The sequence below is a fragment of the Torulaspora delbrueckii genome, chromosome 6 (genome assembly GCF_000243375.1).
Source record: "Torulaspora delbrueckii CBS 1146 chromosome 6, complete genome".
In the NCBI taxonomy this organism is placed as follows: domain Eukaryota; kingdom Fungi; phylum Ascomycota; class Saccharomycetes; order Saccharomycetales; family Saccharomycetaceae; genus Torulaspora; species Torulaspora delbrueckii.
In genome coordinates this window covers 230,216-244,517 of record NC_016506.1, presented here as the reverse complement: position 1 = coordinate 244,517, position 14,302 = coordinate 230,216, and the positions used below count along the sequence as shown (strand labels likewise).

Here is a 14,302-nt window from a genome sequence, read left to right as displayed (position 1 = left end):
GTCCTTGAAGATAGGTCATGCAAATCATCTCGGTCGGAGGGGGGCAGTGACACATCATCGTCTATCAAGAGTTGATTAAAGTGAAACGTTTCATCGATCGGCTCAAGAACAGTGTGATCCGGATGCATGACCAGAAACATCACGGACCCTTGTGGGGGTCGCGAAAGATTTGCATGACACAGGAATGGAGGGGCTATTGAAGGAGTAAAAAGATAATGGTTGCTAAGAGATTCGAACTCTTGCATCTTACGATACCTGAGAATTCCGTGGTGCGTAGTGTTGCTACACACAAGAATCGAACTGAGGATTCTTGAATCAGGCGCCTTAGACCGCTCGGCCAAACAACCACTTATTTGATGAAAGTACTGGCAAAAGACTTGGGTCTTATTTGCTATATAACGTCATTAGAACACGTAGTAAAACTACATAAAATTGCTTCATTTGAGCTTGCATGCCACTGAATACCGCCGCCTCATTGTTGAGGGTGTAAGCGTATATGCAAGCTGAAAACTCTGTCTCGTAATAGTCGCATTTCCTTCGAGGTCGCTTTTGGTCTCATAATTGACCTCGATCCTCCTTGCTAAGCTTTGTGGTCCGCAGGACAATATGGTTTAGGTTATGACTATCGCTTTATCCTCCACGATGATTCACCCGTCGGTGCTTGGCCATTCATACAGCCATGTTAGAGTGAAATACGGACTTATCCGGGATACAAAGACCTCTGAGGGGTCTCTGGGATACCATCCTTAAGATCAAAGGAACTTAATTTGTCCAAAAGCTCGAAATCACTCTGCTATGAGGTCTATGTACTGTGTTCTACTTTCTATACGCTGTCAACACAATCTGCTCTTCGCGCGGCCACTTTTAAAGGCATCTTTAAAGGAACTTGGAAACTGATCAGAAGCTTGTCACCCCATAACGCCGCTATGAGTGTCCCAGCTAACCTGTATCCTGGTCTAAACGATATTGTGGACGTGCTAGAAGAGTTCCCCTTGGAAACTTCGAGATATTTCACTTTGTTACATGAGATAGATGCCAAATGTGTGCATTCGACCCCGAGTCTTAATGAAAAGATAGATACATTTATGAAGGCAGACGATAACGTAGATCGGAGACAACTGCTTAGCCATATGAATGGCCTATTCGAGGAATTGATGCCTTCTCTTGAAGAAAAAATGCATGTGTCTTCGATCATGTTAGAATCATTGCAAAAGCTAACTTCAAGGCTAGAGTTGGCTTATGAAGTGGCCATAAAGAACCAGGAGATCCCATCCAGTCTGCGGCTTGGGGTGGATAACCACCCGGCCATGCATTTACACCACGAATTGATGGAAAAGATAGATGCCAAGTCCGGTGCTACCGGTGGTGGTAGTTCCAATGGCTTAAAGACATCACAAGCACTAAGAAGTGAATCCAGAAGAGAGGCTATGGTTGCAAACAAGAAACAAACGACTTCTAATATACCACAAGAACCGACAGACGATTATACCGAGACAGAGGCCAGAAAGAGAGCACCAGCTGCTTCAAATGGATCAGGACCCGATACAAAGAAACCTAAGAGACGAGCTAACGTAAGCACGGTGACAATAAACCGCACAGGGGACACCCAGGAGGACCCGGACCTACTGCAAGCCAAAACAAACGAGTATGGTGAACCATTGTATTGCTACTGTAACCAAGTTGCCTACGGTGAAATGGTAGGCTGCGATGGAGCCAATTGCGAGCTCGAATGGTTTCATTTACCGTGCATTCATCTCGATCATATCCCAAAGGGCAAGTGGTACTGTGATGACTGCAAAAAGAGAAAGGTTTAGCAAGTTGTTAGATGTAGATGCAAATGATTTATTATGTAATAGGTTAATTTTTCAGTACAAGGTTGCAAATTGCAAATCCCTTACTCGGAAAAAATTTTAAGAAACTTAACTACTAGTGACCAGTTTCGAACAAGCACGGAGATTGAAATTGAATAACGAGGAGCTTTAACGAGCCACGCTTGCCATTGAAAGCGTGTTACACTCATTGTTAAATCGTAAGCGGTGGAATAACTATGTCCATGAATAAGTCGAATATTAGAGAATATAAGTTAGTTGTTGTTGGTGGAGGTGGTGTCGGTAAGTCTGCTCTGACGATACAATTGATTCAATCTCATTTTGTGGATGAATATGACCCAACTATAGAGGACTCCTACCGTAAGCAGGTGGTCATTGATGATAAAGTCACTATCTTGGATATATTGGATACTGCAGGTCAAGAAGAATATTCCGCGATGAGAGAACAGTACATGAGGACTGGTGAAGGGTTCTTACTGGTGTACTCGGTCACTTCGAGGACTTCTTTTGATGAACTGATGACTTATTACCAGCAAATTCAAAGGGTTAAGGATGTCGAGTATGTTCCTGTAGTTGTTGTTGGTAACAAATCGGATCTTGAGGAAGAGAGACAAGTCGCGTATGAGGATGGGTTAAACATGGCCAAGCAGATCAATGCACCTTTCCTTGAGACCTCAGCTAAGCAAGCTGTTAATGTTGACGAGGCGTTTTATACTTTGGTTCGTCTAGTTAGAGAAGGAGGTGGCTCTTACAACAAGCACTCAAAACGTAACACCACACCCGCCAATGCAAACGCTGGGGGTTCTAGTGTGGTTAATTCCCATGAGAACGATGCCAGTCTCGCTGCTGCTAATAACAACCCTGATTTAACCTCTCAAACTCAATCCAATCTGAAATCACAGGCGAATGCCACCCACAAGGGCCAACACAGTAACGTGGGCCAACAAAATGTCCAGGCGAACCAGGGTCAAACTGCGACATCCGCTGGTAACAATGCTAAGCAGAGCAGAGCGCAACAATCATCAAAAAATAACGATTCTTCTAAAGACTCTGGTAAATCTGGTTGCTGCACTATTTGTTAAAGACAATCTTGAACCATCATCGTCGAAAATCTGTATCATTACTATATAAATTTCTTCGAAGAAACTTCTCTTCCTTTTCTAATACTTAAGTAGCTCAATTTATGAAATGTAGACTTATAAAATGTAGAACAAGGCTAGCTAACACAAACTCGCCAAATGCTCTGTTCTTTGAGATCCCAGGGAATGAATCGACTATTTGCAACCTCAAACTTATCAGTAGTACGAACTGTCCCACACATACTATGAACCCAGCCAAGAATGCATTGAATGGGAAAGTATCTCTTATCATAGCCATAAACACGGTCTGCACTAAAGCGATCGCCACCAGGAAAACGCAAAAGATATCGATCAACTTCAAGCGGTTATCCTTCTTAACCTGCGACAGATAGGATTCTAGCGAAACGTTGAAGGCATCACTGAAATCCTTAGAAATAGTCCCGGAAGACGGAATCTTGCTCTTTAAAGTCCCAGAACCAGTCTGGGCTGCAACAGCTGCTTTCTTGACCTTTGGTGACATGCCAATGGATTCTCAAGTGCTTACAATTGCGCTTCAAAGCACATTATTTAGTGGCACTTAAACAACCTAAGCTGAAAAAGTCCACCTTACCCGAATTTTTTCACTATAATTTAACTAATTACAGGGAAGAAGTTTGGCTACCAGTAAAACTATGGGATTTGGTGAGTTAATAGAGCTTGTTACTGTGTTTTTTGATGGATAGTTTGGTAGATAAAAATAGTGATAAGCCTGAGGAGTTGGAAATTGATGGTTATTTGGACGAGAGGGACAACGAAGACTATGAGGACGCCGGCGAAGAGGAGGACAATTTATATATCAATGAGGAAACAGAGTCGGGGCGGGAACAAGTGCTTATTTCACACGGACCTCAGAAACGTATAGTACCACCATTGAATTTTTGTCCGGTGGAGAGATACCTATATCGATCGGGACAGCCTTCGCCGGTGAACTTTCCCTTCCTACTGAACCTAAATCTTAGAACAATCATTTGGCTGGCGAATGAGGAGCCCCAAGACTCTCTGTTGGAGTTCTGTGATGCGCATGATATCCGTTTGCAATTCGCAGCGATAAATCCTGATGGAGGGGAGGATGATAACCCATGGGATGGGCTAACAGAGCACTCTATTATAAATGCCCTCAAGACTATTGTGGATCAAGATAACTACCCCCTGTTAGTTTGTTGCGGAATGGGCAGACACCGTACGGGAACAGTGATTGGATGCCTACGACGTATTATGGGCTGGAATCTGGCAAGTGTCTCGGAGGAGTATAGACGGTTTACTGGTAGCCGAGGAGGCAGAATTTTGGTAGAGTTGCTCATTGAAGCTTTTGATACAAATTTGGTTGAGATTGATCGCAAAAGAGCACCTAGTTGGTTACTCACGGCGAGGGAACAGACCTTTGTACTTGGCAATACAATATAGATGGGAACCTAAACGACGTGAAATGCAGAGGTGGTTTCTACGAGTGACGTTCCTCCTGTTTCCTGCTACAGCTATGACTATGAGAAGAATACAGACTTGCCGTCTGTGAAAATAATCCTATGGACAATAGATGAATGCGCTGGTCTGCCTAATTAAATCCACTTGGGAATACAAGGCACTCGCGCATCAGCGCATCAAGGAACCAGGAATCAGGGACCAGGACCCATCATGGCGAGCTCTCCAGTGGTCTCTTCTCCACTTCAGGCAACAAGTTGAAACAGCATGCATGGCTAACAATGGTGAGTTCAAACAGCAAACGAGGTTTGTTAAATTGGCTAGCTGTAGTTGAGATAAAATTAGACTTTGAAAAATGCATGGCCTAAAGGCCCAGCAGACTAACATTGCCATCGATGATATTTTCAAAACCAATTGATTCTTGTGATATTACTCTCGTAACCATTACTCGAAGTAAATTCACTTGAAAGCTTGGAACTGCTACCTGAATGATTATTTTAACAAATTTAAATTAACCCTTTTAGGCATTTTGTGTTGTACATGGAACAATGATCGAGAGATGATTTTTGAATCAAACGATTTCCATATATATGTATAATTATCTAGTCAATGCTTAGCTTCTGGTAATTGTTCATCACTGAGTGACGAGATACACGAGAAAAACTAACATACTACGCCGTTCATTGTTTGAATCATATGTTATATAATGATTAAACATATCGCTAGTGATGAAATACCATCGCCTAGCTTGTAGGAAAATATGTGGCAAGGCACATATAGTTTTATACATGAAACCATATCTGATACGACTAGTTTTACTCGGTCTTTGATTATACTTTGGCCTAAGTAATGAGACATTTAAGTGATCAGAACTCTGAGCGAGAAGCGCACCTTACTGGAAATTACTGTCAAGCAAATAGGATGAGTCGAAGTTGAATAAGGTATTGGTGAAAAAAGGAATTTAGAGAGGGCAAAATCATCACCTTTTGAGGTTGCTACCTGAAATGCTACTCCTGAGTCAAATACTGTTAAACTTTCCTTCAACAGAATAACTGGATTTATACTGAGGTATAACGGAGAGACTATTTTAGTCGACTTATTTTAAGCGGTCGCTTATATTTTCTCTCACGAACTTAACATTCTGCTGCAATTTCTCGTTCACAGCTCTGCAAAGATTCTGCTTCCCTTTAAGTAGACCATCGACGTAGTACTCTTTCCACAGACGGTGACTGTCGTCCGTAAATTTCTTGGGCAATGCATCTTTCTCAAAAGTTGTCCAGATATTGTTGGCTGTCACGGGAGTCAATTGCGTAAAGACCGTACCGGCCAGCAGAAATGGCAACAACAATCTAGAAGGAATACTAGTGCAGACCTTGCCAAGGATTGACGGGCGACCTGCTAGAATATTATTGCTTTTTCCCCAATTATTGGGATTACTCAACACTCTTCCACTAAAGAATGCTCCAAGTGATAGAATTGCAGATGGGACAACTAATTCTCTATTCTCATAGGTATCAGTAAACACATTTCTTTCCAGATACTCATTTGCAGAATCAATTTCATTCCTAGCTGCGCTCTTTTGCGTTTCCCATTCAGCTCTCAGCCCATCAATCTTATTTATTAATAAGTTTCTCCAACGACGGAAATTCTTTGTGAGTTGTAACGACTGGGTCACTTGGTTACCAGTAGGAAGGGTCGTACTAATCATCTCTGGCGAATTTTGAACCATCGCAGGGATAATAGGGCCCTCGTGTCTTTCAGCATCTTCTTGGTGCGAAGGATAAAAAGAATATTTCATTTTTTAAATTTAATCGAGCCTTTGAATGATTTCCCAGACTTCTTTAGCGGCTGGAACTGGTCAATCTAGTATGTCTAGCGCTTCTTGAAGCTTATAACGGTTTTTAGTTTAAGTACAATTCGTTCGTTTTCGATGACACTCAAAGTGTCAAAATTCAATGAGTATTAATTAAAATTCGATATAGTTTATATGCTAATTGTAAGTTATGTGGAGCAACTTTAGCTCGCAAATATGCTCTGATAGGAGGTGTAGCACATGCTGACGCCACCAAACACGATCAAAACGCAGTCAACGATTGATCTCCAAGGAAATTTCTGACCAGCTGATCTTGGTCGACTGTAACTCTGTAGATGGAGCATTGGCGGATACATGTACACCAATGGGATACAGGCAAAGGATCCTATGATTGAAACGAACTTGTCCAATTTATCTGCTCCGTAATACGCCATTAGGATAACCAGGGCAACGATTATGGCCCTGACAGAATTCTTAAGCCATTTCACTTTCCAATTTAACTTGCCGGAATTCGGACGCAGCTGAATATCTGTCGTATCATCATCTTTCTTGACGTATATCTTCGTGAATTTGGGAAATACTTTGTTTTCAATGATCTTGATGGCCGGGAAAAGCTGTAGAGGTGTGGACAGCATGATGGCAAGTGAGTAAAAGAATTGGATCAGATTCACGAAAACATTCTTTTGAGGCAAGTTAAGGAGAATCACTGTCTCGATCGCTGAGCCGTAAGCCAAGTATCCAATCGATGCAATGGTGATGAAAAGTACCGTGGAGCTTCCGATCACTAAGGCCAGAACCATTGGGAATTTTTCTGGGTGTCTCATCGAGTCTTGCACTGGAATAATCAAGCCGATACCTTCAAAGGCAAAGATAGCGGTACCAACGAACATTGACCACCGGCTTTGGTTGAATCCCACGATGACGCCATCTGCAGCTCTCATGCCCAAATCGATTACTAAATGCTTAGTACTGAAAAATAGTACAATCGCCAAACCGGCCATGACGAAGAAGTTCGCCAGTAGAGAAGGTAGTGATAGCTTCGACACATTTCTGATGAATGATAATGGGATAAAGACGATCAGTTGAATGATCATAAAGTATGAAATCGGTACGTCAGACACTAGAAAGACGTTTTTGGTAAATGCTTTCAGGTTTTCTGCGGTGAATATAACATAAGCACCAGAAAACCCTATTTGAGTTAAAACCAACGAAAACAAAATGACAAACTTCATCCACGGGCCAAAGAGTCTGAGACCAATATCACCAAAAGAAGTCACCCCAGTGATTTTCTTAGCTCTGATCAATATGAAATAACACCAGTAGGAGTATGCTCCGAAAAAGGACAGCATAACGATCGAGAATGACAATCCACCATTAGAGAAAGCGTTTGGGAGGAAAAGCACACCGGTACCAATGAATGATTTCAATAGAAGGAAAAAAGCTGTCATGGTTGGGGTATTACCTTTGACAGATTGAAGCGAAGTACCCAATCTACCTCCTCTACCTTCTTCCAGCATCAAATTTGACCTCTCCCCAAGGCTCTTGGGTAAGTTACCGTCCTCTGATAAAAAGTCATCTTCGAAAGATTCACCTGCGAAATGTCCGTAAACGTAGAGGAACTCCAAGAAATTCCTCGTTAGAAAGGGTACCTTGTCAATATCCTCAGCTGGTAGAGCAGGCGACGGAAGAAGTGAGCTATTAGGTGAACTTGGGTGGCTTGTACCGTAATCAGTTGGTAGATTCTGCTGCTGCTGTCTCACCTTACTCACAATATATTCCCTTCTGAAACCTCCAGGAACGTTAAGACCACTTGCGGTGGACTGCCGTCTCCGGCTCTCCATGGCTAAACTAACATCTTCCATAGATTTAGGACCTTTTCCACCATTCTCACCGTTCGTGGTAGCAAACTTGTAAATATCTCTTGTAATATCACCTCCAGCACGCGCGATTGTCGGTGTCAGAGACTTGTCAATTGACTCGGTAGTTGCAGCCGTGTTGACATCCGTTACCATACTTCTTGCTGTATTTTCGTCGGGACTACCCACCGAAGAACTGGAATCTCTCTTTAAGTTGTCAGACAGGAATGTCTTTCGAAGACTGTTAATTATCTCAGTTTCCTCCTCTGGGCGTTGAGTTTTGAAATTTGGTGAAACCACATCTACCAAAACATGAGAGTCAAAGCTCTTACCTGGTTTCCCAGGCATCATTTGAAAAGATCGGGACAAAGAGCTCCTTCTTGTAGCCAAGGAACTCGCTTGGAGAAATGAAGTTCTCTTACCATTCGGTATTGTGATGGCAGCCTTTGGCGCAGACGGCGAATCTATTGATGATGAACTCTTTGAATAAGTCATTTTTAACTTTCGACAGTAGTTACTTCTGTTCTGGCTCAATCAGATCTTATTCGTTGAGATCGGTTGTCGGTCTATGACGAGAAAGATGATCTCCCTTTATATCTTCAAACAGCTTCTCGATCCAAAATTTCCCTGGGCAATGGCCCTGTTTTCGGATAATGATCTTAAGTACCTCGATATACTGCCGGAAACTGGTTTCTTCAAAAGGTTCTTACTCCTCGTAGAGAGATAAGGCTGATCACTATTATAAGCTGAAGTTTCTCTCGAAGAAATTGCCGATTAGCCCGTGCAAGGGCACAAATGATGAAAAGCCGTTAAGAAAGCAGATCTACACTATAAACAGGGTCTCTATCGCTGTTGCATGAAGTCGAATATGCTGCCCATGTCGACGTATCGTCTGGCGCAGTCGCTCAGGTATTTTTGGACCACGGAGCGGTTACTTTCGAACAGATTTCTGTTCTGTTCTGTGAGGGCCTTGATCGAGGATTCGTTGAGCTTCTCTTGTGGAAAGTCCCTGTCACCGGTGTGGTATAGTGGTTTCAGCTCGCAGTTCTTGTTTTTCTCGCAGTTGAATAATGAATCGAAGTAAAGCAGCTGATTATAAAGTTTCTTGTCAGAGTATCTGTATCTCATGACACCAGTACAGCCGTCGTTGAGACACCGCTTGCCAAAGACAGATATCTGCCTTGTCACGTTGCCACACGTAGGGTCATCGCATTGCAGCCATCCTGCATAATAAAGTGAGATATGTGATCTGATACTTCTTTCCAATTGACTGTTGATCTGCAGAGGAGCGAAAAGGTGCTCACACTTCTTGCATTGCAATCCATTGTAGGACATCGAGTAGTAGTTAGAGGCAACTATTCCACCAAAGTCAAAGGTGGCGCTACAATTGGGACAGTTCAATTTTAAGTTTGCCGCGTCTTTGAATCTTTCAGTATCCGGGATGGTACTTTCTAAAGGTTGCAGACCATTGATTCCGCTTCCGTTTGTCTCATTACTACCGCCCCTGTTCATATACCTCCTGCTGTCTAGACCGAGAGCTTCACTCAAACGGACAATGTCGAAACTTTCGATTCTTTCCAGCAATCTTTCCACAGGACCGAATATCTGTTTCTCAAGGTAATATTCCGGATCAGGTTTCAAACCGTTTCCTTTGACCATGACCTCATTTAAGGCGCGTGCTCTTTCAGCTATTGGAAGCATGGCTTCTTTCTGTCCCGTCTCTTTCTCCTCTTGCTTCGTTATCACAAACGTAATGACAGTTCCTGCTTTAACCACACGACCATTCTTTCTCATTCTAAGGGCCACTTGAACTGCTGGCATGTTCTTACCACCGGGATATGCTCCGGGGTCCTTTGATAGTTTCGTGTTAATCTTATAGCGATCCATCCTTATCTCGTTCTGTTCCACTTGGTTTCTGATTCCTTCCAAATACTCATACGTCCGTTGGAGAGCCGTTTCAGGATCCTGATCGGATAAAATTGTGTTCAGCACATGAACAGAAACATCTTTAGATAGCGGACAATATTCACGACGCTTCATATCGAGACCTTTGACTTCTAAAACGGTATGTTCTTTACCATTTTTGTCGAGGGAGGCATTAAGTGCCGCATACTTCTTTTTGGCATGAAGTAATAGCTTCTTAAAAACGTTATCGATGTCAATCTCTAACAATCTGTACCTTTCATTGACCAGTTTCTTGAAATTATTACCAATCTCCAAGGCGCCTGTGTAACTGTCGCAACCACTGTCAATCATAACGGAATCGGTATCACCGTAGACAACTAGGAGGCTCATGCTCTCGGCGAGCTGTCTAGTATTCATTAAAATCTCTCTACCTTTGTTAGTGACAAGCATGGCGAGAGGCTTGGCATAAAATCTACTGTTCACATAACCCAAACAACCATACATGGAGTTAGCTGTTAGTTTCAGAGCCTGTTGCCTTATATCACACTGAACACGCTTGTGTGGGTCAGATTCACTAGCCATAATCTTCTTGACTTCTCGACGACGCTGGACCAAGTTGGCCAGCAAACGAGGTAAAACACCTTGCTCTTTCTTATCAACGGGCGCGTTAGGTAGCTCATCGGCATCTTCAAGATTCCTATCCACCGTTGTAAAGCAAATATTGAATTCTTGAATGATAGATGGATACAAGGAATTGAAGTCCATAACTAGCACATAATTCTTGTGCAGGCCCTTCTCAGGTTCAAAAACTAGACCACCTTGATACTTCGCCTTTTTTGAGCTGGGAATAGCATCCGGCGGTTCACCATCAACCAAAGCTTCTTCCTGTTTCCTTGCCCTTTGTGCTCTTGTTTTATTTGTCTCTTTATCTGGAACGATGTAGCCATTCCTTGAAAACTCATGCAAAAGAATGTACTCATTTCTACCAGCCCTGGTACCACCCAAAGTCTGCGACCAGGCATTACCAGCCAAATTTGTCAGCTGTTTGGTTAGGGACAACAACTGAATTCTAAATGAGACTTCAGCTGTGATGATGGAGTTTTCAATGTTCTCACCTAGTGCCATAGCTAAACAGTTGCCATCTTCCTGATATTCTGCACTTTGATAATTAATGTCAACCGGTTTGTGATCGACTCCACAAGTGATTTGATACATTTCAGCAAGATCCCAACTTTGACATTTGGGAGTTAATGATTGACCCATTTCGTTGGCAATGTCACATACAAGTCTTCCGCACATCAATTCTTGTACGTAAAAATGGTTCATGTTAGAATTATTCTTTCCAAATCGATCTGGCCATTGCTTCCTGGCACGCCGACCTAGCGCATTAAAAGTTGGAATGTTAAGGTCATGCAGTCTGTGAGCTAGGACATCCAAGTAAACACTTCCTAAACGGTGGCCTATGATAACATCGGGATCGGAAAGTTTAAGCATGGCACAAAAGCAAGAAAGTAAGAGCTTTTCATTGTTAAAACAACGGACCTGACCTTTAAGCTTTTCCCTCGCCAGTTTTGCAAAACCCACCGGGAAACTGGAGCCTCTTGGTGGCCTAACGAGTGTTACAATGCTGTCAGGCTTGAGGTTTTCAGGTATGGGAGAGTCTAAGGAGATATCTTTGTAAGTGCAAATTGTCATTGAGACGATTTCTTGCTTGTTGTCCTTCTGATTCATTACAGTCTGCACTGCCAGTGATATAGCATCTAAGCCCGGTACGTTCTTGATGTCCAATGGCAGTATGTCTTGTGGATTATTCACCACTACTTCCAGTGCGCAGTTTGAAGCATTTTGCAGGGCGTTAAAGTCTCCGTTTTTGAACTCCAACCAGCATGGCCCCATTATCTTCTTTTGAATTGCGAAAGTCTCGAATATATTAGCATTGCCTCCAAAAACATGATGAAAAGTGTCACTAGATAAATCAGAAGGTATCGTGTCATATTTGCTCTTTGGAGTATCGAATGGCAAAAGCACCTTGAGGTAATCAGATTCGCGTGGAACCTCTGGAAGTTCAAAGCAGTATTTCATCCTTTCGGGCTTGGAACGAAGAGTATCTATACCGTATTTTCCCAATAGTAGCGGGATAATTTCCTCGTGCACATCCTGCGGGGTCTTACCTTCACGGGGGAGAAAGTACAGTTCCCTGCATAGTCCTTTAATCTGGACCATCCCAGAAACCAGTTTATTATCATTTGTCTTAATCTTACCGAAGAGCACTAATGAATTGTCAACTTCGCAATAATCAAGCCAGAACATTTTGAAATTTCCGCTGCTTGGGTCCACCACTTGGTCTTTTTCATATCTAGCCCTTCCAATCGTCAATGGCTCTGGCGAAGAGTTGAGACCTTTTCTTAAGTCGGCTTTTCGACTAATCGCTGGTGTACTGGGTGCCGTGACAAATGGTGAACTAGGGGCATTTGAGCTGGAGTTGATATTAATCTGCCGCGTGGCAGCGACACTTCTCAAAGTTCTCCTACCAAAAATGATTTCATCGTCACTATCATCATCCTCGACTATCTTTTCTGCTTGCGTTACTCTCAATGAGGACACGGACCTCTTGCTCATTGGAGAATTTTCCAAATTTTTCATGAGCTCGTTCATATAATCTTGGTCATCCACTTTACGTGACTTGAGGGGCGAAGAATCCAACTGGATATCATTGTTATAGCTAGAATCATTATCAATCCGTCTTTTACTGGCGCTATGACCGATTCTAGATGAGGGGTTCGGTTTATTTGACGGCCTTGTTGGGGAAGAGGGCAATTTCATCCTCAAGTTTGGCTTGACTTTGACAACGACATCGTTATCAAACTCACCTAGAATATCATCGAATTCATCAATGGCTACATTCTTGGTCTTCAACTGAGCAGCTCTGCCAGATAGAATCTCCTTGTTTTGCTGTACACGAAGTAAATTACCAATGGAGTTCTTATCCTTCTGCTTTTTGGTTGACTTTTTCTTCTCAATGGCACTTTCTTCACCTTGCTCGTCCAGCTCCTCTTCACTATAATCTTCCTGATCCTCTTCCACACCACGATCCACATAGCCCAAGCCATCATCATCAACAACAAAATCATCGCGAAGAAGTTCCTGACGTTTCCTACTTCTGTATTCGTGTTCATCAATCTCGTCATACAACCTGTCATCTTCCTCATCATTGGGCAGCTGGATACCATTACGAGCAGCCCTCAGCTTCTTAAGCTTCTCTAATCTTTCATTTTGACCACTCATGCTCCAGTCAATTTGCCTTGGTGTCGTTCAATAGGTTGAAGTTGTAAATGTCTTGATCTCTTTCAGATTTTGGAAGAAAGACGCGTTGTACTCTTTACGCGTCCTCAACCATTAAAGAGCCACGCGAAGGGAAGACAAGGTCTCTCGCTGTAGAAAGGCCATACAGCGCCCATAAAGCTTGTAAAGCCATTCTGAATTGTTCTTGAGACGATAGTAATCAAAGCCCTTACTTAACCCTTCCGATTCTTATTCGGTTGGTCCCTGAAATGAATCATGGGCGGCAAAGCTGTTTCTTACGTCCTTTCCTATTCTTACTCTGTAAGAACAGCGTGCGAGACTTGATAGTCTGCCATTATCAGGTACGAACATTCATCGCTTGTATTCATCGCTTGTATTCATCGCTTGTATTCATCGCTTGTATTTAATTCTATATTTGGAGCGTGAATATAAGTTAAGTTGTTCAGAATAGATATTCGAAGATTACAGGCATTGAATATATACAAACAAAGAAACAAATAAATAAATAAACAAATATGAAGAATCACTGCCTTTCAATTTAAACTCGACACTATCAATCAAATATCATAGCACTTAACTTATTGACTAGGTACTTGAGAATTAAGCGCGGGTGCTGACCGATTATTATAAATGCTTAAGCAGTGCAATTCGTCCCTTCGTTACAGAAACATATGTCCTGGCACTTGCGCTGAGAGTCACATTTGCAAGCACTCTCGCAGGTACATTTTGAATCACAGCTACAGGTTTTTTCACGGCAACAACCGTAATTCACTAAATCTCTTGGCATTATCATTGGAATCCCAAGAACTCAAATTTCTTGGTTGGTCAGAAATTGGATGGATCACACAGCATAATTCAAGCTCACTTAATATGTATTTTATTCTTATTGAAAGTGTCAGCGAAAATCACTATGTCTTTGAGATTTGGCAAACCGTAGGCGATAAGAACAAATGCGCCTGAGCTGAGAGCTGGCTGATGGAGATCTTTGTGCTGTATTAGCAAGTCGCAGACTAGTATGATATCGTTTGCCTAGAATTACAGCCTTGATGTCTGTCCCTT

At 42.5% G+C, this 14,302-nt stretch overlaps 7 protein-coding genes and 1 non-coding gene across 8 annotated transcripts; 3 read left to right on the top strand and 5 right to left on the bottom strand.

Moving 5' to 3' along the window:
• Window positions 1-216: 216 nt before the first annotated feature.
• TDEL0Ftrna4L lies at window positions 217-347 on the bottom strand. The gene is made up of 2 exons: window positions 309-347; window positions 217-261 (listed from the first exon to the last, which is right to left on the bottom strand). It is a non-coding gene; the product is annotated as a tRNA-Leu (tRNA).
• Window positions 348-926: 579 nt separating this feature from the next.
• On the top strand, window positions 927-1,814 carry PHO23 (Pho23p; the record flags this gene model as incomplete). Its single annotated transcript, XM_003682111.1, has 1 exon — window positions 927-1,814. The coding sequence occupies one exon, from the start codon at window positions 927-929 to the stop codon at window positions 1,812-1,814; it is 888 nt and encodes a 295-aa protein (XP_003682159.1).
• A 233-nt stretch (window positions 1,815-2,047) lies between these two features.
• TDEL0F01360 (uncharacterized protein) lies at window positions 2,048-2,911 on the top strand (the record flags this gene model as incomplete). Its single annotated transcript, XM_003682110.1, has 1 exon — window positions 2,048-2,911. The coding sequence occupies one exon, from the start codon at window positions 2,048-2,050 to the stop codon at window positions 2,909-2,911; it is 864 nt and encodes a 287-aa protein (XP_003682158.1).
• A 94-nt stretch (window positions 2,912-3,005) lies between these two features.
• OST2 (dolichyl-diphosphooligosaccharide-protein glycotransferase) lies at window positions 3,006-3,428 on the bottom strand (the record flags this gene model as incomplete). The annotated part of the gene is made up of 1 exon (XM_003682109.1): window positions 3,006-3,428. One exon carries the CDS (start codon window positions 3,426-3,428, stop codon window positions 3,006-3,008), a length of 423 nt encoding a protein of 140 aa, XP_003682157.1.
• A 194-nt stretch (window positions 3,429-3,622) lies between these two features.
• On the top strand, window positions 3,623-4,351 carry OCA1 (putative tyrosine protein phosphatase OCA1; the record flags this gene model as incomplete). Its single annotated transcript, XM_003682108.1, has 1 exon — window positions 3,623-4,351. The coding sequence occupies one exon, from the start codon at window positions 3,623-3,625 to the stop codon at window positions 4,349-4,351; it is 729 nt and encodes a 242-aa protein (XP_003682156.1).
• A 1,111-nt stretch (window positions 4,352-5,462) lies between these two features.
• MIC27 (Mic27p) lies at window positions 5,463-6,164 on the bottom strand (the record flags this gene model as incomplete). The annotated part of the gene is made up of 1 exon (XM_003682107.1): window positions 5,463-6,164. One exon carries the CDS (start codon window positions 6,162-6,164, stop codon window positions 5,463-5,465), a length of 702 nt encoding a protein of 233 aa, XP_003682155.1.
• A 218-nt stretch (window positions 6,165-6,382) lies between these two features.
• Window positions 6,383-8,530, bottom strand: AVT4 (Avt4p; the record flags this gene model as incomplete). Its single annotated transcript, XM_003682106.1, has 1 exon — window positions 6,383-8,530. One exon carries the CDS (start codon window positions 8,528-8,530, stop codon window positions 6,383-6,385), a length of 2,148 nt encoding a protein of 715 aa, XP_003682154.1.
• Window positions 8,531-8,878: 348 nt separating this feature from the next.
• POL1 (DNA-directed DNA polymerase alpha catalytic subunit POL1) lies at window positions 8,879-13,225 on the bottom strand (the record flags this gene model as incomplete). Its single annotated transcript, XM_003682105.1, has 1 exon — window positions 8,879-13,225. One exon carries the CDS (start codon window positions 13,223-13,225, stop codon window positions 8,879-8,881), a length of 4,347 nt encoding a protein of 1,448 aa, XP_003682153.1.
• Between the last annotated feature and the right edge of the window lie 1,077 nt (window positions 13,226-14,302).